Below are 27,584 nucleotides of genomic sequence, written 5' to 3' on the forward strand. Positions count from 1 at the left end.
CACGATTAAAACTAATAACTTTTAAAACCAGAGAAACGCAAAACAAAGCTCTAAAGATGAAAAACCGCAAATCTAAATTCTTAAACTACTTGACAGCACTGACAATTTCAAATTTGAAATGTCATATAATCTATTTTTCCCAACAACCAATGAGAATTGAGAATCAGTGGCGCTGTGGTTTGGGGATTTTGTTATCTAAGGATATTTAAAAAACGGCATTCTAGATCAGTGGACGTAGTCTATAGTTGGTTAGCTATTTGTATTTTCGCTCAAAACGCTACTTTGTGCATGTTTTTTTATCGTTATTAGGTAACCTCGCGCACGGGCGTTTTTTAAATCGAAGCAACTAAAAACTTGTCCTATTTTAGGCGGAAACTGTTGCCGGTAAATGAACCAGGTTTGTTCTAACGTAGCGCCGCGTACCCGGCGATTATTTAGTTGCTTTTTCCACAAAATGCCTGTGTTAAAACTGATCTGTATAAGCAACTATTAAGTTGCCAGTGCACGCTGCTCGTCTTTTTCGGTGACTAAACTATTTAAAGTCCATTCACGTTGGATTTTTCTTTTCAAGGTCAAATAATTTAATTTTTTGGGCTCTGTAATTATGTTTTGTAAATAGTGACATGCAGGTAAACACCGATCACGTTAGATTGAGCATTGCTAAATCGCATTATGCTGATTAGCTGCATGTCATTATTTACAAAACAAAATTACAGCCAAAAAATTTAATTATTTGACCTTGAAAAGAAAATCTAACGTCAATGGACTTTAGTTGCTTGTAACAAAAGTTACTAGTGTGTGGGAGTCCTTATTTTGAGGTATTGTCAGCCATTTGACAGATTAGCGGAGTCTCGAACCGGAAGGTTCGCGTCTGGGACAAATCATCAACCCCAAAGAGTCGTAAATTTTCATTTATTAAAATACACACTTTGCAATGTCGAGTTATTCGTAACTAGTCCTCCGTACAGTCTACCGATTCTACCCTAAACGACTGGAAAAAGTTGTCTCTCTCCTCGCTATACCGAGCCTTCAACAGATAGTCTGTCGCTAGATTGTTGGGCATGAAACTATAATGCAAAGCGCTTAATTGGCATTGTTGCAAGAATTCCGTCGTCTCTACCAGACACTTGAATCTGTTGTCTTCGTAGCAGTCGAGAGGTTTGAAGTAGTCGCACAATCCTTTCCTCCCCGCGCGCTCGTTCATCTTGGAGCCCGAGAGCGAGCTGTTCTGGAAGTTGACCAGCTTCATCGACATCAGCAGCTTGGTGAAGAGGCTGGTGTCTTTGCAGGGCGCGCCCAACCCCTTCAGCTCCGCCTCGGACTTCTTGTTCTTGACGATCACGTAGTTGGGTATCCTGTCCAAGAGTTTGGCGACGATGTCTCCGACGAACGGCAAATACGGCGTGGTCTGCGACGACAAGAAGAACGTCTTCTGGTAGTCGAGCAGTCTGGGGTCTCTGTAGAGCCGACAGAGAAACTCGAACGTCCTGAAAGGTGGTTTTAGTCGAGTCCAAAGACGCGCCCGGGTCTACGCCTACTGGTATTTGCTGGCGTGCTTCTTCCGCACGTAGGCCCACGTCGCCTTGAGGCGGTAGATCGCGGGACTCTGCAAGCCGAACAGCACTGTCCTGCAGGAGTGGAAGTTGGAGATCCTGTGGCACTTCTCGGCGACGGTGACGAACCTGGCGATCAACCTCGCCCTCATCTGCAACCCTCAAAGATGATTTTGTCGGCGGCGCGGCGCGCCCTACCCTCTCGCTCTGGTTCTTCAGGATGTCGCTCGCCACCAGACAGCTGATCCGGTGCGCGAACGCCACCATCGCCGCCACGTTCGGCGCGTTCTTCGACGACTGCTGCGACACCAGCACGCCCAGCTCGATCCCCGAGATCTTGAGGAACAGGTCTCTGTCGACCATGGTCAGCTGCTGGGCCAGCGTCGTCGAGTTGAAGTCCCAAGCGCTCAACGCCACGTCGACCTTGAGCAGCCGCTTCAAGTACTGAAGCGACGTCTCCTTCGCCGCCTTCTCCTGGTCTGTCGTGGATACCATGCAGCACAGAGCTATTAGAAATTAATATTTGGTGTTGCGGCTGCGACCTACCCATGTCGCACACGTCGCGGCTCTTCCCCCCGAACATGTTGAACCGCACCATCGACTTGCGCTTCTTCGACTTGCGGTACTTGGAGCGCTGGTCGGAGCTGTCCGACTCCGATTCGGAAGATTCCACTCTGGGCGGGGCCCGGCGTCGGAACAGGCGCCGCCTACCTGCGAACCGACACGCGCGATTGGCCCAACCCAAAAGAGAGAGCGAGAGAGACAATTACGTTTGGTCTTCTGGTGGTACTGATTGATTTTGGTGAGGTGAGTTTGTAGTTCCTGATAGGCGTCTTTGGCCGAGCGGGGGCGGTACCAATAGTCGGGGGTCCAGAAGAAAACGACGGGTCTTCGGGGGCCCCTGTCAAATTCCCTTTTAACACTTATTCCTTTTAGTACTGCGACGTACCCGCACGTCAGCTGCGTGTTGACCTTGGCCTTGTCGTGGTGGAGCGTCTCGCAGGAGATGGTCGCCACCAGTTGTCTCTTGGTGACGGGAAGTCGCAGTTCGGCCTCGACGGGTTGGCGCCGGATCGTCACCACCGACACTGCTCTCTTCACCTGGATCGAGTACTTCGCCCCCGGGTTGATGTTCCAGGGGCCCAGCCCGTAGAGGAACAAGGGTTGGGGGGCGAAACCGTAGCGCCTCCTGTGCCTCCTCTTGTTGCGGTCGTAGTTGCACTCCCAGAGCCTGACCCCGTCCTCGGCCATCACCTCCATCGTATCTAGAACGTGGTGTGATAGTTGCAAGTCGTCGTACATCGCTGAGGACTGTTTTGGTTTAATTTAGCTCTGGCCGCGTGTCGGATTCTTACTTGTCCGCTGGTCTGGCTGAACCTTCTGGGCACGATGTAGTCCTCCGCCGGGAGGAAGAGGGCGCTGGTGCAGCCCTCCCGGATGCCGGAGCCGAACCTGTTGATGTGGTAGCTGTCGCCGATGTGCACCTCGTCGGTGCGGCTGGGCCGGTTCCCGTTGACGGAGAAGTGCGAGAGCTTGCGCGGCCTGACGAACTGCGAGATCCTGGGGGGGTCCATGACGGGCCGGTAGGCGGAGGCGCGGTCGTCGAAGCTCTTACCCAAGTACAAGTAGCGGTCGGTCCACTTGGGCCCCGGCGCCTGCAAGCGAGCGGAAATGACGTGCGATGAAAATTTGCAACGGCGCCACTACCGACTGTGCTTTACCGGTCCCGAACTTGCACCAGACTTGCGCGAGTCCGTTGGGCTTGACCACTTGCTTGCTGTCGACGAGGTAGAGGGTGCTGGCGGTGGAGGAGGTGGCGGCGGAGGTCTCCGAGTGCGACGATCCAGACTCCGGCGACAAGAACTTGACCTTCTCGCACCAGAGGTTCCAGAACATCTAGGGCAAGCGGGTGATTCTGGGGGAGCGTCGGTCGGGACACTTGACTTACGGTACGGTTCTCGAACCCGCCGAGTTCGAAGTAGAAGACGCGGTTGTTGCAGAAGTGCGCTTTGATCGTTTGACGCTTGCGTCTGCGGAAAACGCTCAAATTTACGCAGTCGATCGGGTAGATCGCGATCAATTCGAAAGTCTCGATGTCCGGGTCGACGCCCGGGAGGAATCGCACGCAAGATTTTTCCACTGGCGGCAACACGTCAGTCGCCAACACCAATTTCGACGGGGTCAAGCCTAAATGGACCTGCCTGAGTCCTCTTCCTTCTCGAGTCGTTTGGGCGAAAGGACTTTCGATTAGTACCATATCCTCGAAATCGCAATATTCCGAAAATAGCAATTTCTGCACACGCTTGATAGACATGACATAAATTTCGCAAGAAAACTCACCATTATGATTAGAAGGACTATATTTTGCACTGTACGTTACGTCAGATTAAAATACACATTATTTGACAGTTTACATGACAAACATACGAATATGATCAGCTACAGTGTTATTCTTTAGATTATTATAACCATGACAATAGTAAAACGCTTATCACAATATACTCGGCACACTCCACAAATACATAGGATTACTATAACGCTAAGTGGGATTCTGGGAAGTTCAATATTTGCACTTGGTTCCACGGTCGCACTCCCAGTGCCGCCTCCTCCGAAGGCTAGGTCACGTGCAGCGGACGGTCATTTATTACCGTTGGCCTGAAAACAGAAAATAAAACTCAACAAAAAACGTTCGACGCCATCATTTCTTCAGAATTAGTCCCCAAGACGGGCCGAAAAACATCTACTCCACTCCGTTAGTACAAATCGATGAAGAAGACGCCGACATCCGATCCGTCGACCAATTTTAACCAAAATTCAGACTTTCATTTCTCCTTTTTGGAGTTATTAACGTTTTAACGTAACAAAGAAATAAAATGACAATTATGCTTGTCACTGACGATCAGGTACATCCGCGAAAAAAAAAGTTCCCAAGTGGCCGCCATGACATCAGCAGTTATGCTCATGTCAAAAAAAGAAACAAATAAAAACAACGAATAAGTTTCTTAACGAGTGTAATTAACTAATTATGATCTACAATCAGTAGTAGCAAAAAGAAGACTAATATTTTGAAAATTAAGTAGGTAATGCTTGTTTTTTTTTCGTGGGCCAAAAAAATTAAAATAAAAGCAAAGTTTTTACTTAATTATGGCATCGGCGATAATGACATGTGCATCGTAAGTACTCACCAAATTAAAATGAATCAGGTAAGGAAATCTTGATATATGGCACTTATGGCAGCCATTTTGAAAAAATGTAGTCGCGAAAAAACGCGTCAAAACTTTTTCGTAGCGAAGATTGGCCAAGACTTGAGTGGACACATTTTTGAAACCGCATTCTTAATCTTAACCTCTTCACGGAAAATTTCTCGCCTAGAAAATACTAAACTCGACCGATTACGCAACGGAAATTTTGAACAACTCGGAATGGAAACAGATTTTGACGGTGAATGAGCACACGGAAGTGGCGTTAATTAAAATAATTAAATTCATTCAAGTGTTGTATCTTTGTGACTAAGAAAGTAGGCCGTCGACTTTTGTCACTGCGGCGACTTTTATTATGTAATTGTTCAACATCAACAATAAACTTATTTCCGAATGCATTTTTGATTTTTTCTTTCTTCCCTCATTTTGTTCTCGATTCCGAGGCACGCGATTTCACTCCAGAAATCACTATAGCGAGGAGTAAAATCACCCTTCCCGTACTTTTACATGGTTTAAAACCTGCCCACTTCTAGTATTATTGCAACAATCACAATTTAAACATTATAACCTCAAAACTGAATTTAAATCAAAAATTCCAAGTGACAATGAGTGTTCCAGTGTTGCCAACCGTATCGAATTATCAACACTGCCGATTCCCCAAACCTAACCTCTACGATTAGCACGATTACTTTTAAAATTGATCCCGGCGAACCGACGAACTCGTAACAATCGTCCGTAATTCTGTGCATTTACGATCGCACTTCGTCGAAGTCGTCCACAATCCCCAATCGAACTGATCGATTCGTGATTCCCATTGTTAATCCGCGATACTGTCAATCTGTCAACACAATGCACTTCATCGACGATCCAATTAAATAATAAACACTTCCAGATTTAGAATAATCGATCTCGCCGCAGATACGAGATCGCACCGAGATTTGTTATTTACACACTCGAATTGCTGATACTTAGATATCGTAAATTCCTCTGGATTATCGAAAAATTCCGACGCGATTCGAGAGGCGGCGTGTTAAAAAAAAAGAATCACCTGGGGCGCCCCGCGTTCTCGGATGGTCTGAATCGGTCCAAGGTCGGAGTGCGAAGCGATAGGTACCGAAAAAAATTTCCCCACACAGTTCCCATTATCACCAATCAGCACCGCTTACACAGTCCCATTTTGATGTTATTTGTCGAAGTGATTTAGTTAAATAGAACAGCGAGAGCAGTACACTTGTGAGAAGAGAGTTTTAGATAGTAAAAAAAAAGTTAGCCGTGCAGTCATGCGTATTAGTTTTTCGGAAAATTTCGATCCCCTTACATTTCTCCAAACGTAATACTTTTCTGTTGCACCAGCGGTTTGTGCGTGCCATTTTTTAATATCCCGCTCGGCGTCGTGTCCGTCTTCTTGTCCACGTTGTGCACGTTAATAGTGACGCGGTTCGCAAACGCCTCGGAGAAGCTCTCCAAGTTGGTCAAGTCGTTCGTCGACTTGGCCAGGCTTTTCGCCAGGCTAGTGTTAAGCGAGATGCGCACAGATCCATTACTTTGCGGTTTAATTTGCGGACAGTTTAACAGATTCTCCTGGAAACGGTCCCAAAATAGTCTACCAGGTCGGCGCGCCGCCTCTACCTACCATCGACTCCGTCCTCTTCCTCAGGTTCGACCTGTTGAGGGTCATCGCCAGCTCGGAGGCCAGCTGGTTCGAGATCGGGACGTTGGGCGACTTGGGGCCGTCGGCGCCGCCGTGAAGAAAGTCCAGGCGGCCGGGCGTCCGCCGCATCGTCCCCGACGGGTACTCCCCTATGGTCACACTAACTGGCCGCGCCTTCCTCACGGTGTTGGTGCCGGACCCCAGCGGCGACCTGTTGAAGTAGGTGTCGGGCGGCTTCGGCCTGATCCCCCCCGGGTTGTTGAGCTTGAACGACTCCAGCGAGTCCATCTCGACCGAATCGTTCGCGTTCTGACTAGGCTTGAATCCGTTCTGCTTTGGTAGCGACGCCGTCGACGTGATGCTGAGCGTGTCGTAGTCGGGGGTGGGGCACGGCGGCGGCTGGTTGTACGACAGCGTCGACGTCTTCACCGGCACCGGCGGCGCCTTTCCCTTCGTCTTCGCCTTGAGCGTCCCGTTGCTCGCCGCTTCGACCGGCGGCTGCAACACTCCCGTCTCACTTACATTCGCCGCGCTCGCGTCTACACTTACCGGAGGCGGCGGCGGCGGCGCCCCAGGGCTCAGGCGCTCCTCCATCGTCTCCGACAGGTTCGACAGCCGCTCGGAGAGCTTCTGGGACAGTTCCTTGCCGGCGATGCGGTCCTGCAAGCAAATCACACGCTCAGGTTTCCGTCGGTTGGCAACAAAAATTACGACGACTGGCCAAGGCTGGAGGCACAATAAAACAATTTCTATTGTAAACACCGTCTGCGAGTGCCGACTCCTTCGAGGCGGCTCGTCGCAAAAAAAACTCTTCGGACTTACTTCGTACGTCTGCAGCACAAACACAGGTTTGCCGCCTCTGGATCTGTCCATCATCTTGGCGAAAATTTACGCTAAACTACGACGACGACGACAACGCGCTGCTCGACACCGACTGGCTCGCCACTAGAGTTTGTGTTTTACCTGGTCGCCACAACGATGACGTTCGTTATCGCTCCACGAAACGCATTTAATAATGATGGGCCTGGTTCGAATGGGAAAAAAGCGATAAGTGTCCGCCCACGTAGATAACACCTCGATAACGGAGAAAATAGAAAAACAATCCAGAGTGCGTTCTATTTTTCGCGACGTGTCGCGTTGCCCGTTGCTCCACGAGACATTTTTCCAACGTGTGTCATTACAGATAAAACTACGACGATTTCCGTTTACTCCAGATTGCACCTTAATTCGTATTAATTGCCTTGGAAAGTCTGCATTAATTGGACTTCAATCGGATTTATTTTACACTAGAATTACTAGGAATAATACGTTTCTTTTTTTCCGCTCAGGAAAAAATAAATAATAACGCTGATGGCGTGCTCGCCTCTAACACTTTCTTCGGCGTGTTACGGTAACGCTGGTCGGCTTTCGTTTAAATTTAATTAGGATCAGTGTAGAAACAGTCCGTTTTCTTTATTGTGACTCGAAAACAAAGGGATTATAAAAATAATTAAAGCGGGTTTGTCGAAATAGTGTAGCACGTGACGTAACAGCGATTTAGTCGAATAACGAAATCAAATTGCGAATATTTCAAGATGCGGTTCCCATGTTGTTACACGGTTGAGTTGCACTTTTGCTAAATTTGACGCTTGGGCTTGGGAAACGCAAATTAAAATTAGATAAATCACGAGGGGCAAGGTGAATTATTGTCTTGTAAAGAATGGACTGGAACCAATTGATAAAGTGGTGTCGTAGAGGGAGAATTTTGTAATTTAGCAATTCGTGTCAAGTATTTTTTGGACTTGGGGACATTATTTTAGCACCCTTGAATTCCCACGACATTTTCGAGTCGGTTTGTCTCGATCATTTACGAAATAATCCATAAAATGTGTCAGATTCGAAAATTTAAGTCTTTTGTAGTTGACAAAATGGTGCCAGGTTAACAATTTTCTTATTTTTGAATTCAACACTTCGAATGCGTTCGTTTGAGCACGATTTTGACATAAAATAATTTGGCCAAAATTTTGAAAATTTTCGATTTTTTGAAATTGTCAGCCCCCCCTCAGCGAGACACCAAGAGCGACTGCTCCGGCCCTGTTCAATTGACCTTCACAATCCACTCATTTCAAAATCTTGAATTTGAGATTTTTTGACAAAAAAAAAAGTTAGCACTTTTGGAAAAATTTTCGGTCCATTTTTGAAATTTTCAAGTGGTCCCAACTCCATATCGAGGCTCCAAGAGGAATAATTCTGACAATGGCAGATTCGTCAGATACTTTCTGAGCCGCTTTATCTCAATCAAGCTCTGACACTTTTCGGAAAAATATATTTTTGAAAATATTTAGGTTTCCAGACTCTTCCACCTACAAAAAAATATATAATAGAATCAGATCTTGATCGCTATTTTGACCACTCTCTTCATCGGAGCAGAAATTTCCTTTTTGGAATACCTAATTAAAAAACACATTCACAACAACTTTTCTAATTGGCATAATAAGGGGCCGCCATCATTCACAATTACGAGCACAATTAGCCATTTTTATAGGCCCACTCCACACTGTCCGCAAGATCTGTCAAGTAACGATAAAATTTATCGCGCCTACAAAAATACATTAGAAAGTTATTATTATTTTACGAATCGTACAGCAACGGTACGTTACGTAAACGTTTAGAAACTCGCCACAAAAAAATATTTCAAAAATTAATTACAAAGAAATTCGTCGTTGCGGATCGCGTACAGTCCCGTTGTGGAACGCCTCCGGCCGGTAAAAACCCAAATCGCCGTGAAAATCTCGTTGTTTTTGCAAAACCTGAAGATTACCTAACCGTCGACCTTGAACGTCGTAGGAAGAACCATTCTCTCATCTCGTCCGATCGGCCGGAAACGGTGCGAGCGCTTTCCGGGAACCGCACGACGCCGGAGGCTCGCGATTCGACATCCGGCAATCACCCGGAATCTGGTAATTTGGGTCGTCGGCGGTTTACTCACCAGAGTCTCCTTTCCCACAGTCGGTGCGGCACCGGTGTTGTCGCCGCCCTCCGGCGCTCTGAACATCTTCTTGTGCGCCTTCTTGAACTCGTCCATCAGCTTGCTGTGCTGGTGTTGCTTTTCGGAGGTGACGTTCTTGAGGATCTTTTTCATCTGGAGCTGCTCGTCGATGGTGGGTTTGTTCTGTTCGGTTTGTTTCTTCTGGAAATCGCGCGGAAATGAAGACGGAACGAACGGGTCGACGAGATTAATCTTTCTCACCTCGGATCTCCTCTGGATCTCTTGTGAGATGGCGCTGGACAAGCTGCTCGAGGCGGTGCTGCTCCTGCTGGCCAAGCTGCCGAAACTGCTGGTCGATGAACTCTTGACCAGACCGTTTTCAGTCTTTTGCTCTTGCTCGTTGTTGCTCCGGTGCACCTCCACGACGACGGTTTTCGTCTCGTGCTGCTGCGAGACCAGGCACAGCTCCGCCAGCTTGCTCCTGTTGGTCGCCTCCTCCACGTTTTGGCACTCCTCTTCGGTTCCGTTGTTCTTGATCGTTGTCCCGTTCTCGGAGAGGTTGATTATCGTCGGCTTGAAGTACTGTTTGTCGTCGCCGTCGCCGTCGTCCCACCCGATCTTCTCCCATTTCTTCGACTTCAGCCTGTCCAGCCGGTCCTCCAGGTCCAGCGACTCCTCCTTCACGATCGACAACCTCTTCGAGTCGGACCAGGAGGGGCTCTGGTCCCCCGTGACGGAGCTGGCCGAGCTGTTGTATCCGCTCGACTCCCCCGGAAACAGCTCCGACCCGGCAGATTTACGGACTATTAAATCGAGTTGCCGTGATGTTTTCATTAAATTTACGGCCTGTAAAATGTCAAAGGGCGGTCGGGTTAATGGTTTATGGTGTTCACGTTCGTCTCTTCAGTACCTCGTTAAATAGGATGTCGCCGAAGTCCACGTTGTTGCAGAAGAGGATCTGGTCGCCGGGTCGTAGGCCAGCTTCGCGCGCTATCCCGCCCTCTTTCGTGAACTGGACGAAGATGCCGGGTTTCCACTCGGGACCCTTGCAGATCCTGGAAACGAGACGCTCCAGGCTAGTTCGTTTGTTTGAAGCGCGTCACGATGGAACTTCGCCAAAAGGATTATTATGCTCGGTGCGGAGGTTAAAAGCCAAAACCAATAAACCAAACGGGATTGACTCGACGGGAACGGAATTACGGGCCCCGGCCAAGGTCGTCCGATCAACAAAGATATCGCGCCGATTCCCAGCGGATCATTAACGCGGACGCAACTTTCAAATTCGACGAGAAAATTGTAACGAGTCTCGTTGCGGTTTCTTTGAGAAAAATCACAATGAAATTCGTTGGCCCTGCACGATAAAAACGATACTGCAACACAATTTCCTCGAGGGTTCGTTTTAAAAAAGAATCAAATCATTTTTGTTTCGAACATAACCTGACTTTATAACCTACGAATAATTTCTCACCTTGTCACGTTTAAATACGTCGTTTTTAGCTGTTCCAGTTGTCAACTTAACACGCATTATCAATTTATATATAATTTTGTGCCAGAATAGTAAAATAATCACAAATTTAATGCAATTTGTAAAAGTTCTCGTAAAAAATTTCAAATTTTAATCAATGTTGCCAACAGTTTAAACAATATACCACGTCACCTTTTAATAATTTCATGAAAATTCGCAAGATTATATTGTTTCACGCGACAAAGATGAATCTGGAAGAGAATTTGTGAGAGGATTCGTTTTAAAAAAGAATTAAACCATCTTCATTTTGAACATAACCTCAATTAACAACAGACAAATTTCTTACTTCGTAATGGCCAAATGGGTTCTTTTTAAATGTCCCACTCATCAAATTTTACATTCTTAGTTTGTTTATGATTTAGCATCTAATAAACAATAATCATTATTTTATTTTATTTAATTTCTGGAATGTAAACAATTAAAAATTTGAATCAATGCTGCCAATCGTTCAAGTTCAAACTACTTATATAACTTCAACTTGAGATTAATCTCATTAATCTGTTTTCTTTTAGATTTTTTTAAACGAATTTTTTGGTTATTCAATAATACAGGTTTTTTTACAGCATTCGAGTTATGTATTAAGAAAATTCCAAATAATAGTTACCAGTTGTTTCATGCCAAATACGAATCTGTAAAACAATTTAGAGAGGAATTCGTTTTAAAAAGAATTAAATCATCTTCAGTTTGAACATGATCTCACACTTTACAATGGAAAAATTTATCACCTGGTGATGAGCATATACGATATACGTTGGTTTTAAATGTTTCACAATTTAAACACATTCTGAGTTTATCTGGAATTTAGCACTTGGTAAACAATACACTCAGTTTTAACGCAGTTGAAGAATTTTCTTGAATGTAAATAATTTCAAATCTAATCAGTGCCGCCAATCGTTGAACAACATGGCTCAACCGGTTGCCGTTGAAAGTTAATTATTCCAGATTTCTCTGTTTTTATTGAGAAGATAGGTCAATTATGTTCTCGTTTAAAGTTTTCTAATGTAATTATAATAGTGCAACGTTGAAGAATTCTTTGGCGATTTAATTAATTAAAAATCTTTGGCGGAGTCGGTTTTGAGGACGTTTGCACTCCGGTTTTCATGAAAATCTGCAAGATTACATTGTTTCGCGATACGAATCTGTGCAGAATTTAAAAGTAAAAAAAAAAGCAGTGACATAACCTCATTTTATAACCCATTAAATGTTTTATTTGTGACGTTTACCTACGTCACTTGTTCCTCTTATCAATCAATGCACATTATCAAGTTATTAATAATGCAGGACCAGGTAAATAAGAGAGAGAACGTTAAAAAAATTTTCGACAATTTATTTCAATCGAAATCGTGAGCCAGGCAGGGTTGTGTTTTGTTTACAGTTGGCATGTTGGCAACACTCAGTACTTTACTACTTTCCTGTGGCTGTCAAAATTTTGTTTAAAAAGTACCAAAACGTAAGTTTCGTCTCCGTTTTGTCCCACATAACTCAATTTCCCTCTGTTTTCCCTCGTCAATCCGCGATCCCCCCACCCAGAACTCCCTTTTTCTATTTTTTGCATCATGCTAACCGGACCCGTTCCTCGAAAACGTGTTCTTCTGCCTTAATTACGAATTACTCCGAAGAAAACATTCTCGCCCTCGACGGACTCACCCGCAGCCCAGTTTAGACCTGGGGGCCACCATGATGTTAATCCTGACGTCGTGTATCTTGTCGTTGAGCTGCGGCGACGACCTCAACGACGAATTGTCCGCGATGATCTGCCAGCTGAGGGCGTCGGTCTTCTTGCTGCAAAATCAATTTCATACCGATTTAGAAGAAAAATCCCCGCACGCCTCCGGATCGCCCGTCGGTGTGCGTTCGCTTTTGTTGCGATTCCTCGAAAGAGGCGCTCTCGATCTCTCATTATCGCTCTTAATTAGATACTTACTCTTTGACAGGGATCATTCCGACACCTGCAACAAAAATCGCGATTGTTAGAATTGTGCGAACAGGGGGAGGCGGCCGTGGAGGTTTTTCCTGGCGGATTCCGGCGGTGTCACAGTCTTGTGTTCGTCTTTTTTCCCACCGGAGAATGTCGAAGAAGTGGTCGCGCAGAAAGAAAGGTAGGCGTTTTGTTAGATAATAACGTTTGTACGGTTCGCTGGTCTTTTGTACTTTAGTTACCTTGGGCGGAGGAAGATGGGAATTAAAACGAAATTGAACGTTTTGCAACAATGCGAATTCACTCGATTTCAACGGATCGGATTGGAATTTGCGGACGCTGTTTCGCCACTGACGTTTTGAAACATTTGCAAAATCGACTCTCGACGAGTTACTGTAACCGGAACAGTTAGTTCGGCGAGATGGAAAAATGTCGATTGATTTAGGATAGGCTTGAGCATCGAAAATCCGCAAGTAATGACCCCGAGTAACGGTCCAGGCGTTGGCCCGCCGTGGTCTATTGGTCATTGTTTCTCCATCGTCCGGTGGCGAAAGACGAGACTGTTAGCTGACCCCGCACAGGAAACCCATTACGGCAATAATCGCCGCCGAGATGGTCAACATCCTCCGGGCGCACTTTTTCGCCTCCATCCCGACTTAATTGGTTTCGGTTAAGCCGCCTCTAATTAAAGCCGTCTTATCTCGTCTCGCGTCAGGCGGCGTCGTCTACTCACTTCTCACTTTCAAGGTGAGGTGCGTGTGGTTCGAGATCAGCTGGAGGACCTCCTTGTGGACGGCGTCGTCGACGGTGAACCCGTTCACTCTGATGATCTGGTCCCCGACCTGCAAACCAGATCCGACATCACTATCGGGACTAATTGCGACTCTTCATATTCCGTTGAACTCGACGAGATGGCAAATTAAATTTTTCAAGGCTGGCACTTCTTGCATTCCAAGCGGTGCGCTCCGCTCCGGCCGGCCGATTTATGTCAACGGAGGCTCCCGACGATCTCCCACGGAGAAGGAGCGCGAACCAACGACAAAGGACGCCGAAGCGCCAGCCTCTCACTCTCAAACTTCAATTTACTAAAAACTACAACACCACAAACGCAATTTACTCCATCTGAAGCTGCGTCCACATCGATTCCAACAAGTCCACATCGAACGGAAAAACTCCACTCGATTATCTCTCAGGTGTGGACGCCGCTTAACGACCAAACAAAACATCTCCGTCTCGCTTTTTTCGCCTATCAATTTCCGTTTTGTGCTCCACTGAATCCGAGCGCGATAACAGGAATTACGAAACCCGCCCGTACCCCCCATAAAACAAAAACACCGCAATTATGATAATCACAAAAACACACCTGTTGTGGTGCTGTTTGAAATATTTTACTTGCGTCACGCTGTAAAAAACGTGCAATAAATATCTTTGCGACACCGTTAAATGCTGCACAGCTTGACAAACTGCCAACAAATCAAGAAGAACAAGTGGTGGAGAGCTCGGACGCCCTTGAAAGATTTTTCACCCGGAAGAAAATCTCGAGCTTCCGGAAAATCAAACACTAATTAAATGTGGAGTGTTGCGGGCGAGTTTGTCACGGACGAAATAGTTTGAAAGTGTTTTGAGTGTTGGCAACATGTCGATGTCGTGCTCGGTACGATTGGTAGTGAGACAAAAGCGTCCGAGATTTTTTCGGTCGAAAACTTGTCCTTGCGGATTTGAGAAAGTTGTGTTGTAATCAAGGGCCAATTTTCCTTTGTTTGATTGGCGTAGAAAGCAAATCGCTTTTGCCGGTGGTCTGAAAAAATGCGAGATAAAGAGACAATCAGAGCAAATCGATTAAGCGGAGAAAATGTGCAGAGATCGGAGATGTTTTATTTGGTTCGGATCGATTTTCTAGTACGATGTCATTTTCGTTTTCACATCATTGGTCCAATTCCAGTCGTAATCTTATATTCGCTAGAAACCGAAACACTTTCTTTCTGCTAAGAAAGTAATCTGCTCTAGATAAGTTCGGAAATAAATACAAAACCATTGACACAAATTCCTCTCTCGGGACAATTTCTTATGCAACCGTTAAACTAGAAAAATCGGATGCGTGGTTTTGGCCGCTAAAACTAGAAGGAGATGCGTTCGGGGGGCGGTTTTACCCTGAGGCCTTGTCTCAGTGCTTCGGAGGCGGGCTCCACATGCGAGACGAAGAAGCCGGTGCCGTGCTCGCGGCCACCTCGCACGCTGAATCCCAAGGTGGGGCCGTGTCGGTAGGTGAGACTCGGGGGCGGCAGGGTGCCGTGCGTGGGCCGCACGAGGCGGACGGTCCGGATTCGATTGGTTCTGCTCCCGCAGCTTCCTGAGAGGGTCTCCGAGGACATGGTCGAGGAAGCGTACTGAGAACCGTAATCCATCATCATCATCATGGCGCTGCAAAAAAACAACATTAACCAACAACTTGTAAACACAATTAAAATGTTTGCCACGGCTCGACTCGACCAAATTACGATTTTCTTATCGAAGAGATGAGCATCTCGGGTTCGCTTTGTGCCGGCTTCCCGCTTAATTGAATCACCTTAACAATCTCTCTAATGGTATGTAATTTTACGATCTGATATCGCGGTGCGCGAGTGTGGAACGGTTTCGGAAAAATTCGCAATATTGGATTTGTTCGATCGATCGGTCGAAGACCAGAACTGACAAGTTTTTAACTATTTTTACCTCACCGCTGTCTCAACAGGATGGAGCTGCGTCACGGCTGCAATTGAGACACAACTGCGAAAATTCGCTTTCTTCACAAATTTCCAAGTATTTGTTTATATCCGATTTATGGAATTTATCGCGTTCTAGATTTTCTTTCATCATGACGTATAATCTTGGAAAACAAACACTCGCGATTAGAATACAATGAAATGTTTTAATCATTAAACAAATAAAATACAAAAAAGGTGCCGATGTTTGGTATCTTTTCTGTAAAGGGTGTTTTTTTAAATTGGGCGTCGAAGTAGGCGTTGGGGAGTCGATTGAGATCGCACCACTCGTGTAAAAGCCTAAGGCCTAAGGTCTGGAGAAAGATTTGCCTAAGCGTAAAGATAAAATTTGGCGGTGAAGCTTGGAAACATGTGCTTTAAAAAATCAAGTTAAAAATTACCAGGGTACCACCAACAAGATCGAAAATAAAAAAAATCGAGTTGCAAGTAATTACTGATAACTGCAATTTAATTGATGTCTCGACTTTGCGAAGGTCATTTGAAAACATGAAGCGAAGAGAGTAGCATTATGTTTGGAAGCTGAAGGCAGACATTTCAAACATTTACTCTAGTTCGTAAATACGATTGGAGCTCCTCATGATTCTTTTACAACCGAGAGGTGGCACATAATGCACACCTTTATGAAAATCAAGATCAACGTTCTCAAAATCACTAACCTAATTTTTAAGACTGACATCTGAAAATTGAAATTTTAACGAATTGCCAACTGAAATTTTTGGTCACGATCTCACGTATATCTTTTGTGTTGGGTCCTACCAAGGTGGACTAATTGGACAAGAGAAAAAGACAATTTTATCTTTATCATTGTTTTGAAGAGAGTTGGGATACTAAGACGTCACAGTTGAAAATATTTGTATATATTTGCATTTCCTTCCTTATTAGACTTTTAGAATTACATAACTACAAAAGAAAAGAATAACAATCATATCTAAATTTTTGTTTTATAATGGTTTACGTTTAACGTCAAATTTGGAAAGATTTATTGAAATGTGTCCAGATAAAAATTAGCAAGATTAAAAATATCACTGACAAGATACGATCATGTCTATTCCGTGTTAGACATTGGAATTAGTTCAATACGCCCTGATAAAAACAAAAGAAAAAGATTACCTAAAAGTTATATTTGTATTTTTATCGTTGTTTTATGTTAACAGATCAAGATAAAAATCAACAAGATTGCTGGAAATGTGTATGTATGTATACAGGTGTCCCAAAATACGCGGAACAACTCAATGGGGCAATGTCAACTCGTGTAACAAAATAATGAGAAAAATAATAAAACGTACAGCTTTGATCTCATTTATTTTAAATACATACAGGTGTTATTAAAAGTTGTACAGATATTTTAACCACGAGCTACTGGCTTCATGTAGAACTCGGAAAAAATATCTAAAAAATTCTATGTCAAAAAATAAAATGACATTTATTTTTTGAGCTACAATTTTTTTAAATTGCTTTTAGTCTTCTACGTTGTCAAACAACCTCGTAGGTAAAATTTCGGCACATTTTAAAAATACACCCTGTATATCATGTTTTATAAAATGTACGCCAATGCGGTTTCCTTGTTTTAAAGCATATTTCCTATAGGTTACTTTTGATTTTGTACTTCACAATACCTGCCAAATAATTTTTTTTTAATGTCATTGAATTTTTACTACGATGAATGTGGATAAGGGGTGGCCATGACATCTGGTAACATTGTTGGTAGTAGCTACAGAACAAATAAAATTCTCTAATTGATAGCTTTTGTGTTAGGTTCGGTTGATTTCAATTAAGGTTAGATTATGTGACAGAAACGGTAACATCGTTGCCAACTTGAATGTTTTTCGAGTTGAATCATAATTCGAGGATGAATGCCTCTGAAATTCGAACTTGAATATTTATAAAAACAAATTTGAAAGGTTTTGTTTTCTATCCATAATGTTTTAATCAAATAAGATTAGACAACATTGTTTAAATTTGAATGTCGGAACAATCATGTCATATTTCTGACAGGAAATTGAGTCAGTTTATCAAACATGATAAAAATAAATCACAGCCACCCCTTATCCACATTCATCGTGAATCGATTAGGTATTATCTCCTCTTTTGAAAAATGTTTCAAGATTTGTCACTTGAGCACCACTTTGCCCAGACCTTGAAGAATTAATCGCGCGATGGAATTTCGCCTAATGACAGAAAGTATTCGCAGTAATCGTATTGTCATTTACGCAAACATCAAACATCCGAAAAATGTCCTTCACTCGAGACGAGATACGTCGAATTGAGAATTTGTCGGTTCTTTTCAAGTACCTCAACCTTCTTACTGAACTTGCCGCTTTTCCTGGTCCTTTGTCTAAAATTTTTATCAAAAAAAACAACAACAAATAAATGTAGAATTTTTTGCTGCAAAATCTTCACGGGAAAATGAACACCTGGACATTTTTTACTGTGTACATTTTTTACCATAACTCTAGATAACAAAGGTCAACATTTTTTACAAGTATTTGTTAGAGTTCAGTGTCACATCTGCTACACATGACACGAAATTCCGATAACAAAATCATTTCTCAAAACCGGTCGACAGTTCAAGTTTTTATTTTTTTCCGCAATGACAGTGACAATGACAATGACGATTTTCTTTCTGCCGAGTAAATTCTTTACGTTTTTGTGCACTGTCGCCTTGTCCAAACATCGCACGAAAACAAACAAAACCCAAAAAAAAATAATTACACGGCAATTCACCTTTGTGTCCCGACAAATAGAATCGCGCAAACATAAATTTGGCGGTGCAGTTTCGCTCTTTTGCTTTGAAACAATGCCACAATTACCATTGTCAGGCGTGGGCCCCTCGTATCGAATCACCGAACGATAAATTCCGCAAAAATTTGATCGAATTAAATGCGTCATCTTTGCCTCGTTCGCTTTCACCTTTTCTGGATTTCTTCGTTCGGTCCCGGGGGGCGAAAACTCGACTTTACGAGGCACACCCCGACATCCGACACCCGACGTGTTTCATTTGAACGGTCGGAATTGCACTGGTGCGAAGACTGCAGTGGTAAAACATGAATAATTCATAAAATCCCATTCATTAGGTGCATGCTAATCCGACAAAGTGCACCAAGTGAAGAAGCGTCGGACCATCAATCGTCCAGAGGGTGCGGAATCGAGACGAGATGATCGTTAATGATCGATGGGTTTTGAGATCGAAGAAGTGCCGAGCTGTTAGTCTCGAAGTTGATTAATTAATTTGAGGTGTCTCACCTGGTGCTTGGACGAAATCAACAACTGTTATCACTCGTGAATCACAAATCAACTGTTTTATTGTTGAATTTCAACGCGAGTACGTCTAGCATATGGCGTCTTGTCGTTATGGTCGTCTCAACGAGTTACATGCTTGCAAAATTTAACAACTGCAATAAACGACTTATCTGAGCTATTGTTCGAGGGACACGTGGTGTTGTTAGCGCCCCCGCCCAAAATAATTCGTAATTCGGTACGATTTGTCCGTTTTGACCTCAGCTAGGAAATCATTTGCGTTTTAAATTATCACTTGCAGTTTTGGTGTCTTTTGAGTTAAATTCTTTGAAATCTACAGGGTGTTATTGGAAGTTGTACAGATATTTTAACCACGAGCTACTGGCTTCATGTAGAACTCGGAAAAATATCTAAAAATTCTAAGTCAAAAAATAAAATGACATAATGACATTTATTTTTTGAGCTACATTTTTTTAAATTGCTTTTAGTCTTCTGCGTTGTTAAAAAACCTCCTAGGTAAAATTTCGGCACATTTTAAAAATACACCCTGTATATCATGTTTTATAAAATGTACGCAAACCCTTCAAGATTTCTTCTTCTGTCTTTCTCCAGACACACCTAATTAAAAAACCAATCTCCTCCCAGCATATTTTTTCGTCTTTTTCCCCGTTGGGCCGACCCACCGGTCCAAAAATCTTTCGCCTCAGTAGGTCGCAGCATTTCGCAAGACCTACTTAACCCAGCGTCGGATTTCTATCACAATGACTGCGTCGAGTGGTCAAGCCGGGCCCGAATAATGGCAATAATTATGTACAGGTGCGTAGACAGGCATAGCCCGGGGCCCCCAAAAGTGGGTCCCTTCGAGAAAGTGGTCATCCGAGATCCGAGGGACCTCCGAAACTGCACACCGCGTTTGACAAAAACCCGGCGATTCATTTTTCCGCACCCGGCGACTTTCTAAACGCAAATAAGTGCATCACGTCTCGTCCCGATTCGGTCTTGTTGACACTTCGCCAGTTTTTGTGGCGCGCCAGCGAAGACGCACCACATCTTCCACTACAGTTGAATTTCCTCCGTTCGATTCCGTGAAGACACTTTCGCGCGTTCTCCATTTTCCCGCTTGTGCTCGTTAACAAGAAACAACAAAACGATCCGACGGTTTTGCCTTCGCGCTCATCTCCAGGATGTCTCGGTGCGAACATTCCTCCGATGGAGAAACGACGCGAATTCGATCTCATCAAGGTCGGTCGCGGCTTTCCTACCGTAAATGGTGGCGACGGTTTCAAATCAGTTTTTATGGCGAACTGCCCATTTTCTAAATTAAAAAAACAACAACGACAACGAAACGTGGAAGAGTCGGTACTGGTTTACGCACGTTACCAATTCGGAACGCGTCGTACTGAGAAAAGTGGAGTACCGCGAGAGACAACTCCGGGACCGATGCTTTCGGGGGCAATTTTGGAAATTCTTCTGTCAGCAAAGCTCTCACCTAGTCAGTATTCACGTGGACTACTGGAGCACCGACGGTGTGAAATTTCACATTATCTTGCGCATATTGGATGAGGCAGGTTTTACCGCCACCGGGAAAATATATATCAATTTTAATTGAATTAAATTAATAAATAAATAGGAGTATGCAATTCTAATTTAATCAAATTATTTCCTACAAGGCTCGCTTCTTCTCGGAGAAACTCATTTGTGATGTCTTTCAACAAAACAAAGAAATTTAAAATGTCAAAAAATATAGAATTGTCGACCAAGTGATAACAAAAACTGTTTCGCATTGTTTGGGTGGTAACAATTTTTTTGACGATAAAATCGCCAAAAAAAAAATGTAAACTATCTCTACAAAGTGCACTTTTGACAAAAACTTCAAAATTCAAGCTCTATAAGAGTAAATAATAATTGTAGTAGTAATAGGAAAATATGGAACAAACTCGATTTTCTTATATGTATCTAGAAGGCTAAATTCCTTCAAAAAAAGTTATTTACATTACAAATGCGGTAGACTACATTTTACAGCGCGAGGTTTATAGATTGAAACACGACCACGCAGCGGGAGTGTTTTAACAAAAACCGAGCGATGTAAAACGCCTACCGCATTAGTAATGTATTAATCTTTTTGGCTGACAACTCGTTTTCTCAAATTTGAAATTTGTTGTAATCAATAATTTTGCAAAACCTGTCAAAGACTAACATTTGATTAATAAAATACCAGAAAGTTATCTATTATACCAATAACTGATAGGTATGCTTACGATTTATACTACAAGGTGGCGCCATCAGAATTCACAATTTTTCAGAAGAAAACATTTAAATTATGTTTATTTTCGAAAAGTGAACGGATCAATGGTAGCGGTATCTTGTCTTAGTATAAATGGACTTTATTTAGCTAACAGTTTTTTTTGAGGTCTCTGAAAGCTTAAAATTTTCGTGGTATTTTACACACTCCGTGCGGTAAAATGACAGATAATTTGATTAATGTGTAAAAATCAAGATACCGTAGCTGTTCAAAATGTGTAAACATGTCATTTAGAGTTGACGAGGCCAAAAACATCTTTTTGATGTTTGAGCCTTGAACCAAATCTTCCTGAGCAGTCAAAAAGGAAAAATAAACTGATTTGCTTTTGACCAGTTTGGGATTCCACTCAAAATGTTCCAGTTTCTGCTTCGGCAACTTCTACATCTTGCCCAAGATCTCCTTTGTTATCGTTTTCCCAAATTTAGAGAGACACTATATAATTTGAATCGTTGCCAATGCATTTTTGAAAAAAATTGCCCCCCCCAAACCACCTTTCGATCGACCAACTCTCTACAGCTGCCAAAATGAATTTACAACGACCACTTTTTGCCTCCATCAAACAAATCTGTCAACAATCACGAACTTGTCGATAGTAGAAATCGTTTTGAATGAGTACCATACCATAAAAGCCAAGACCAACACTTTTTCCCCTAATCAATCTTGAATTTCTCCGTGATCCAATTAAAGGGGATCCACCTGGGGGGACGACGTAATTAACAGGAATTAACATCAACGTTCCATGAAAAGTTTAGTATCGAAATTTATGAGTCGGTGATTAACGATCGCCCATTATCTATTTGCATAATCGAGCTTATCACCAAACAGACGAACAAATCTGCAAGTCCTGCCGAAATTTTCCCAACATTCTAGCTCGCCGAGTGCTAATTGCGCCGTGTGCAGTAAAAGTAGCAGTCTCGATCCGACCCTGTACCGATGCCCCAAATGCCCACCATGCCCGGCACGGCTCTGTTTCTGCGCTGATAATCCCATGGTAGACCGACGCATCTAATTACAAATTACACATGAATATCTAACAGTTCTCGCGGCAATTGCGCGTTACTGAATAAATCCCGACAGGAATCGGAAGATAAATTTCCTTTGAATTATGGTGGTACTGTCGGTACCATCGATCTCCGTCGTGGGGTCCGCCGGGCGCAATTTCGCGACCGGGATAGGTACCAAACGGCAGTACCAGACGGAATGGTCGTGTGAAAGTAGCTTTTGTCGCCCAACGACGATTCTTATCGGGCGAATAGAGGTCCCCTCCTAATTAAAATGTTTGAGGAAATGTACAGTTATGGCCGGGGGCGGAACGCGCAAGAATTAATTACGAAGAGTCGCGGTTTTGTTTGGCGGTTTCCTTTCGATGCCGATGGAATCCGTTTCGGAGTCCGGATCCGGAGTTCGACGAGCTAACTGTACCCGGAGATGGAAAAATCACAAGTGTCCGGTGGTGTTAATAGCAAGTTACGCTCGCGCAACTCCGTTAATTTATCGCGCCGCTTTTCCGTTTCCGTACAGTTCAGATCTGGAAAACTTGCCGGCCACTTCGACCTCTAAACCCAAAACAAATTAGATTTCTTTCCGTTTCTTCGGAATTCAGATCTGGAAGACTTGCCGGCCAGTTCGAACTTTACAACCACAACAAATTAGATTTGTTTCCGCTTCTGTGGAGTTCAGATCTGGAAGACTTGCCAGCTACGCTGATCTTGTAAGCCACAATAATTTAAATTTCTTTCCGTTTCTCTAGAGTCTAGAGTCCAGATCTGGAAGATCCGCCGGCCACTTCGACCTTTAAACCCACAAAAAATCAGATTCTTTTCCGTTGCTGTGGAGCTCAGATCTGGAAGATCTGCCTCCCAGTTCGATCTTTTAAGCCACGATAAATTAGATCTCTTTCCGTTTCTGTTGACTTCAGATCTGGAAAATCTGCCTGCCACTTTGATCTTTAAGCAACACCAAATTGGAATTGGACTGTTCAAATTGCGACCGCGGAATTCTCGCTACAAGACGGCGAGCGTCCCTCAGGGACCGGTGCAATGACCGCTTCTGTTCGCGCAATATTACTTTTCCCATTTCGCGATCGTTTTATCATTTTTCTCGGCGGGGCTTCGAAAAAATTGTGTCAAAAACCTCAACGACTTCCATGGCGCAACGGTCATTACCTGTATATCGGCGGATTGATGACGGTGACGCGAAAAAACTCGCGGCGGATTCTGTAAATGTCAACGACTGAGAGGTTATAATCGGAAAAGCGAGTGAGCTTGTTGGTAATTTATGTTTTCGAAGTGTTTAATGACTTCACTAAAAAATGGACAAGAAGCCGTAATATACTTAGAGGTTTCGTAATTGCTAGTCGGAACGATGTCGTAAATCGGGACAGGTACGATGGTCATCGAACGGATATTTATGGGTGCGTAATTAATACCTAAATGTGCAATTTGACCCAAGAATTTCTCGATTGTACCATGATTGAAATCGAGAAGCGATTACATGGGATGGGCGATAGCTGGTGGCTGCGATTTAAGGGCAATTGCACAATTTGACATACCGTTGAACAACTGACAACTCAATCCTGATTTATCGCCTCAAATCCTCGTCGCTCATACCGCGATAACAAAGTGTAGACGCACCACCACTTAAAATTGTGCAATTTATCGCTGCGATAAATCTCGGACACCAATTTGTCTCGGTGACATTTTTTGCGTGCTCTGTGCGTGGTTCTATGATTATTTTTGCGTCGACCATTTCTGCACGATTACATAAATATTGTGCAGTTTATGGGCGGAGTGTGGGTTGCAAGATTCGATTCTAGTTTTCGTGTGCGACTTGTCGACTTGACATTTGTGTCAGCCTGCTGCACTTTTCATTTTTCCTCAGATTTATTGGGTTTCTGGGGGCGCTGGCCTACAAAGGTCTCCGTCTACAGTTACGTCAAAATAAAAAAATGCAAGAATTGGAGAGATTTTCTTGAAAAAAAAAGTGTCAGATGATTCCCACAGATAGCATTTTCTCTCGAAAATTGTGAACCAAGCGAGCGGCGTTCGAACAACGCGAAATGTTCGATATTTGTTGCAAATATTTTATATTTAGGCTAGATTTGGTACGATATCTGTAATTGTGTTATTTTAGAAATTTAAGTGTTACGATATCGACAAGTCATGTGAAAATAAAATTTTAAAAAATAAAAAAATTGATTTTATTAATTTTTCGCTTTCTAAAACGTCTAAAGAGTTTTCTTGCTTCCCCATGATTGCCAATTATAGAAGCAAATTCTTCTTTAAGATCTTTTGATGCTGAATATTTGTTTGACAACTGTTATTTGAATCAAGAAACCATTAATTTATTTAACTTCCACCAAATCACATCAATTACATTTTTTCTCCACGATTATTAAACAATGAATGCATTCTTCTTGGAGTGAAGTAAAGAATAATATCAATTCCAGGCCCCGTGTTAGAATATACTGAAACACACGGCTGTCGGCCAATCACATCCCTACATGTTCTCATTCTACAACGGCAGATCGCCAATCGGATGCGTTTGTAAACAATAAGTCGCGCATCGCCTAGCAACCGCTGAACGATTGTTTTTTCTTGGTATAGTCCTGCAGAAAGTATGTATAGTCTTCAACTCGCGTATAATGGCTATTATTCATTTGGATGATTCCACCACTCGCCTACGGCTCGTGTTGCAATTTTCATTCTCTTGAATAATAACCAAAAATTCTTACATTTTATTTAATTGCGAACTATAATAAATAAAAAATTTTCTTTGAACTATCTCTTTGACTTTTCCAGATTCAAAAATAAATTTGTTCTGACCAAAACCCCGGAGTCCTGAATTTTTGTTTCTCTTTACCATTCCTGAGACGTCACTTAAATTAACACAACCACAAATAAAAATATTTCAACGAAAATACATAATTACATTTTACTTAATTTTACAATTGTCTGTTATATTTATACAGGGTGTCGCAAAATTAACGTATTCCAAGTCGGGGGTCTTGTAGGAAAAAATCTCAGGAATCTCGAAAAAATAAAATAAAAAAGCTAGGGGGGGTCTTTACAAAGATATATGGGTCGGAAGCTTCAAACTTTTTATCACGTTTTCTTCAAATAAAAAATATAAATGGTTGACATTCATTTTGAAATATGATGAGGATGATTATGTAATATATTAAAATATAAATGAAGACATTTCTTGAAAAAACAGCTTTATCTCGAAAAAATAAAAGTTTTATTTTTCCAATTTTTGTTCAAAAGGGAAGTACAACATAGCTAGAATATTAATCAGGTACTTTTGAACAAATATTGGCAACTTTAATATTTTTACTTGGTCAACAGGATGTCCCCTACTGAGCCCCGAACTCGGAATACGATAATTTTAAGACACCCTGTATATTTACGACCACTTAGTTTCTCACTTATTGACTTTTTTAGATTCCAAAAAACTGTTATTTTGGATTTAGAAAGAAAATTATAGTTGTTTATTCCAAAATTTCTCTATGTTTCTTGAGTTTCGGTGACCTTACAAAACTGTGTGGCTTGAAAATTTCAACGGTCACAAAAAAAATCTTTTTGCTGCCAGATCTTGTTGCGATATCGTGCTCTGACTCTATAATTGTGTTACTTTAGAAATTTAAGTGTCACAACATCAACAATACATGCGAACATCACTGACATCTGGGACACTTATTTACCACAAAAATTATGTTACAAAAATTTGAATTTACAAATTTCTAAAATGTCAAAAACTGCTCCCTGACGATAGCCAAATATGGAACATAATTATCTTTTCTTTCTAGTTTTTAGATATCTCGCTATAGCGATTTAAGTTGTCAATAAAAACTACATATATACATACTACTATTAACAATTACTTGGTGCGAAAAAGCTTCATCTTGTTAACAGCCACTGCAGCACGTGCAACAACACCTCGGTAGCTTTATTGTTTATGCACTTTATTACACTTCTGATTACTTTCCACGTCACGTGAACGCAAAGCAAACATTTACATGACTCACTTTTGCAAATCTCTCGTCGCTATCTTTTATCACCGGAACGTTATCTGCATGCAAGCGCCAGAAAAAAAACCAAATTCCGCGATATTAACTGGACAACTTTTGCCCCGACGATTTTACGCTTGAAAGCTCGCCCCGAGATATTTTAATTGGCGCGAGAAAAACGCTGACAATGATCGGCGGCGGCGAAAATTTTTCGAATTTCGTCGAGAGCGTTAACACGGATTAACCTTGCCGAACCAGTTTTTCATTTTTGGTAACGGCGAAAAAGCGTTCGCTGGAAACTCAACGGGGCCCGGTTCGGCCCGTCCTGCCGGACGCTCGTCCTTTTCGCGATTTCGAAATCGGAGGAGCGGCCGACGAACGCGTTGCATCTCGGTGCATTTTGCAACGCTTTATTGTTCCGTTTAATTAGCGAAATGCGGCTGTGCAACCGAACCGGTCTAGTCTCTCGGACAAAAGCTCTGGGGGGAAAGTCTTTCGGATGGGACTCACCTGGTTTGTCTCCTCGATCACGACGTAACTCCTGTCATCGCTTCGTCCCCCGGAAAATGACGAAGAAGCGTCCGCTGTCGCGCGCGATCAATCCGGGTATGTCACAGTTTTATCGATACCGGAAGCACGCACCAGAAGCACCACAAGTTCACTGTTTTGTCTGGCGATTTCACTGGGGCCTTCCGATGTGCGGCCGCGCTCGAGCACTAGACATGGTGTGTTGGAAGAGCTGTTGCCTTCACCGATTCATGCTCTGTTGCCCCTTCTTTCGTCCGTGGTCGGCCACTCCGGTGGTGCTGTGCGTGTGTTCGTTCGTTATACCTGTTTGATGATGTGTGTTTCACCTGTTCTTCGTGATGGACTTGCGCAAATGCGACGAGGACGCATTTTTAGCACCAGGAAACCGGCCATTTCGTTGAACGACCAGGGGGTCGTTAACTGCGCTCCGAAGGGCTTCCGATGGCAAGCGCGGACCAAATTCCGACGCCGATTCGACGTGCCAAATTGGAATTTTTTCAATATTTTTACCTAATTACATGCCGGATTATTATTGCTTCATGGTGATCCGCGGAGGGGCAAATTCGCACTTTTCGCACGGGATGACTCAGCTCTCCAATTTTTTCGAAATGAGACTCTTCTCGCATCATTACATTGTCCCACAGACGAAAAGCTACCGCTTTTTTGAGAATTAAAGAAAAAAGAAAAATAGTTATTTGTGTATCAAGGGCAAAAAGTGCACTTTTTCGTCCGAGTCTGAGTTTTCTGGCCGAGGCGCAGCCGAGGAACTTCCTACTGTAGGTATTTTTGTCAAAAATATTGAATCTCAATCTCAAATGAGAGGCAGATTTTTGGTAGCTCCTTGTGAAGGCGTGTTATAAAAAATAAAACCAAACGAAATAAATAAATTAGGAGGAAAATGAGAAGCACGCTAATCTCCAGAATGCTACAGA

The 27,584-nt window shown here is 43.1% G+C and overlaps 2 protein-coding genes and 1 long non-coding RNA gene across 9 annotated transcripts; 1 reads left to right on the forward strand and 2 right to left on the reverse strand.

The window, feature by feature from the left end:
- Positions 1–895: 895 nt before the first annotated feature.
- LOC138132861 (uncharacterized) lies at positions 896–3,449 on the reverse strand. The gene is made up of 7 exons (XM_069050542.1): positions 3,261–3,449; positions 2,909–3,208; positions 2,324–2,864; positions 2,100–2,264; positions 1,752–2,059; positions 1,539–1,705; positions 896–1,487 (listed from the first exon to the last, which is right to left on the reverse strand). The coding sequence occupies exons 1-7, from the start codon at positions 3,447–3,449 to the stop codon at positions 953–955; spliced, it is 2,205 nt and encodes a 734-aa protein (XP_068906643.1). The 3' UTR covers positions 896–952.
- LOC138132872 (uncharacterized) lies at positions 2,219–5,149 on the forward strand. The gene is made up of 2 exons (XR_011160207.1): positions 2,219–2,360; positions 2,490–5,149. It is a non-coding gene; the product is annotated as an uncharacterized lncRNA (long non-coding RNA).
- LOC138132859 (harmonin) lies at positions 3,896–27,078 on the reverse strand. Of its 7 annotated transcripts, none has more exons than XM_069050533.1 (12): positions 26,635–27,078; positions 14,966–15,236; positions 13,549–13,657; positions 12,822–12,846; positions 12,545–12,679; positions 10,283–10,427; positions 9,634–10,218; positions 9,373–9,573; positions 6,954–7,064; positions 6,387–6,902; positions 6,072–6,334; positions 3,896–4,208 (listed from the first exon to the last, which is right to left on the reverse strand). In XM_069050533.1, the coding sequence occupies exons 2-12, from the start codon at positions 15,230–15,232 to the stop codon at positions 4,169–4,171; spliced, it is 2,397 nt and encodes a 798-aa protein (XP_068906634.1). In that variant the 5' UTR covers positions 15,233–15,236; positions 26,635–27,078; the 3' UTR covers positions 3,896–4,168. The 7 variants fall into 7 exon arrangements, with proteins under 7 accessions (XP_068906634.1, XP_068906633.1, XP_068906635.1 ...); XM_069050532.1 differs by lacking the exon at positions 26,635–27,078 and adding an exon at positions 25,999–26,128; XM_069050534.1 differs by lacking the exon at positions 26,635–27,078 and adding an exon at positions 25,979–26,127.
- Between the last annotated feature and the right edge of the window lie 506 nt (positions 27,079–27,584).

This window comes from Tenebrio molitor, chromosome 6, assembly GCF_963966145.1.
Source record: "Tenebrio molitor chromosome 6, icTenMoli1.1, whole genome shotgun sequence".
In the NCBI taxonomy this organism is placed as follows: Eukaryota; Metazoa; Arthropoda; class Insecta; order Coleoptera; family Tenebrionidae; genus Tenebrio; species Tenebrio molitor.

What these genes read in the sequence shown, in the direction of transcription:
- LOC138132861 (XM_069050542.1), bottom strand. Translation starts at nt 3,449, where the DNA reads ATGTTCTGGAACCTCTGGTGCGAGAAGGTCAAGTTCTTGTCGCCGGAG. An exon ending in TCAGCCAGACCAGCGGACAA is followed by an intron (nt 2,865 to 2,908) that starts GTAAGAATCCGA and finishes AAACCAAAACAG; the next exon opens with TCCTCAGCGATGTACGACGA. An exon ending in CCGCGACGTGTGCGACATGG is followed by an intron (nt 2,060 to 2,099) that starts GTAGGTCGCAGC and finishes AATTTCTAATAG; the next exon opens with CTCTGTGCTGCATGGTATCC.
- LOC138132859 (XM_069050532.1), bottom strand. Translation starts at nt 26,018, where the DNA reads ATGAAGCTTTTTCGCACCAA. An exon ending in ATGAAGCTTTTTCGCACCAA is followed by an intron (nt 15,237 to 25,998) that starts GTAATTGTTAAT and finishes GTTTTTTTGCAG; the next exon opens with CGCCATGATGATGATGATGG. An exon ending in CGCCGCCGCCGCCGCCTCCG is followed by an intron (nt 6,903 to 6,953) that starts GTAAGTGTAGAC and finishes GGAGTGTTGCAG; the next exon opens with CCGCCGGTCGAAGCGGCGAG.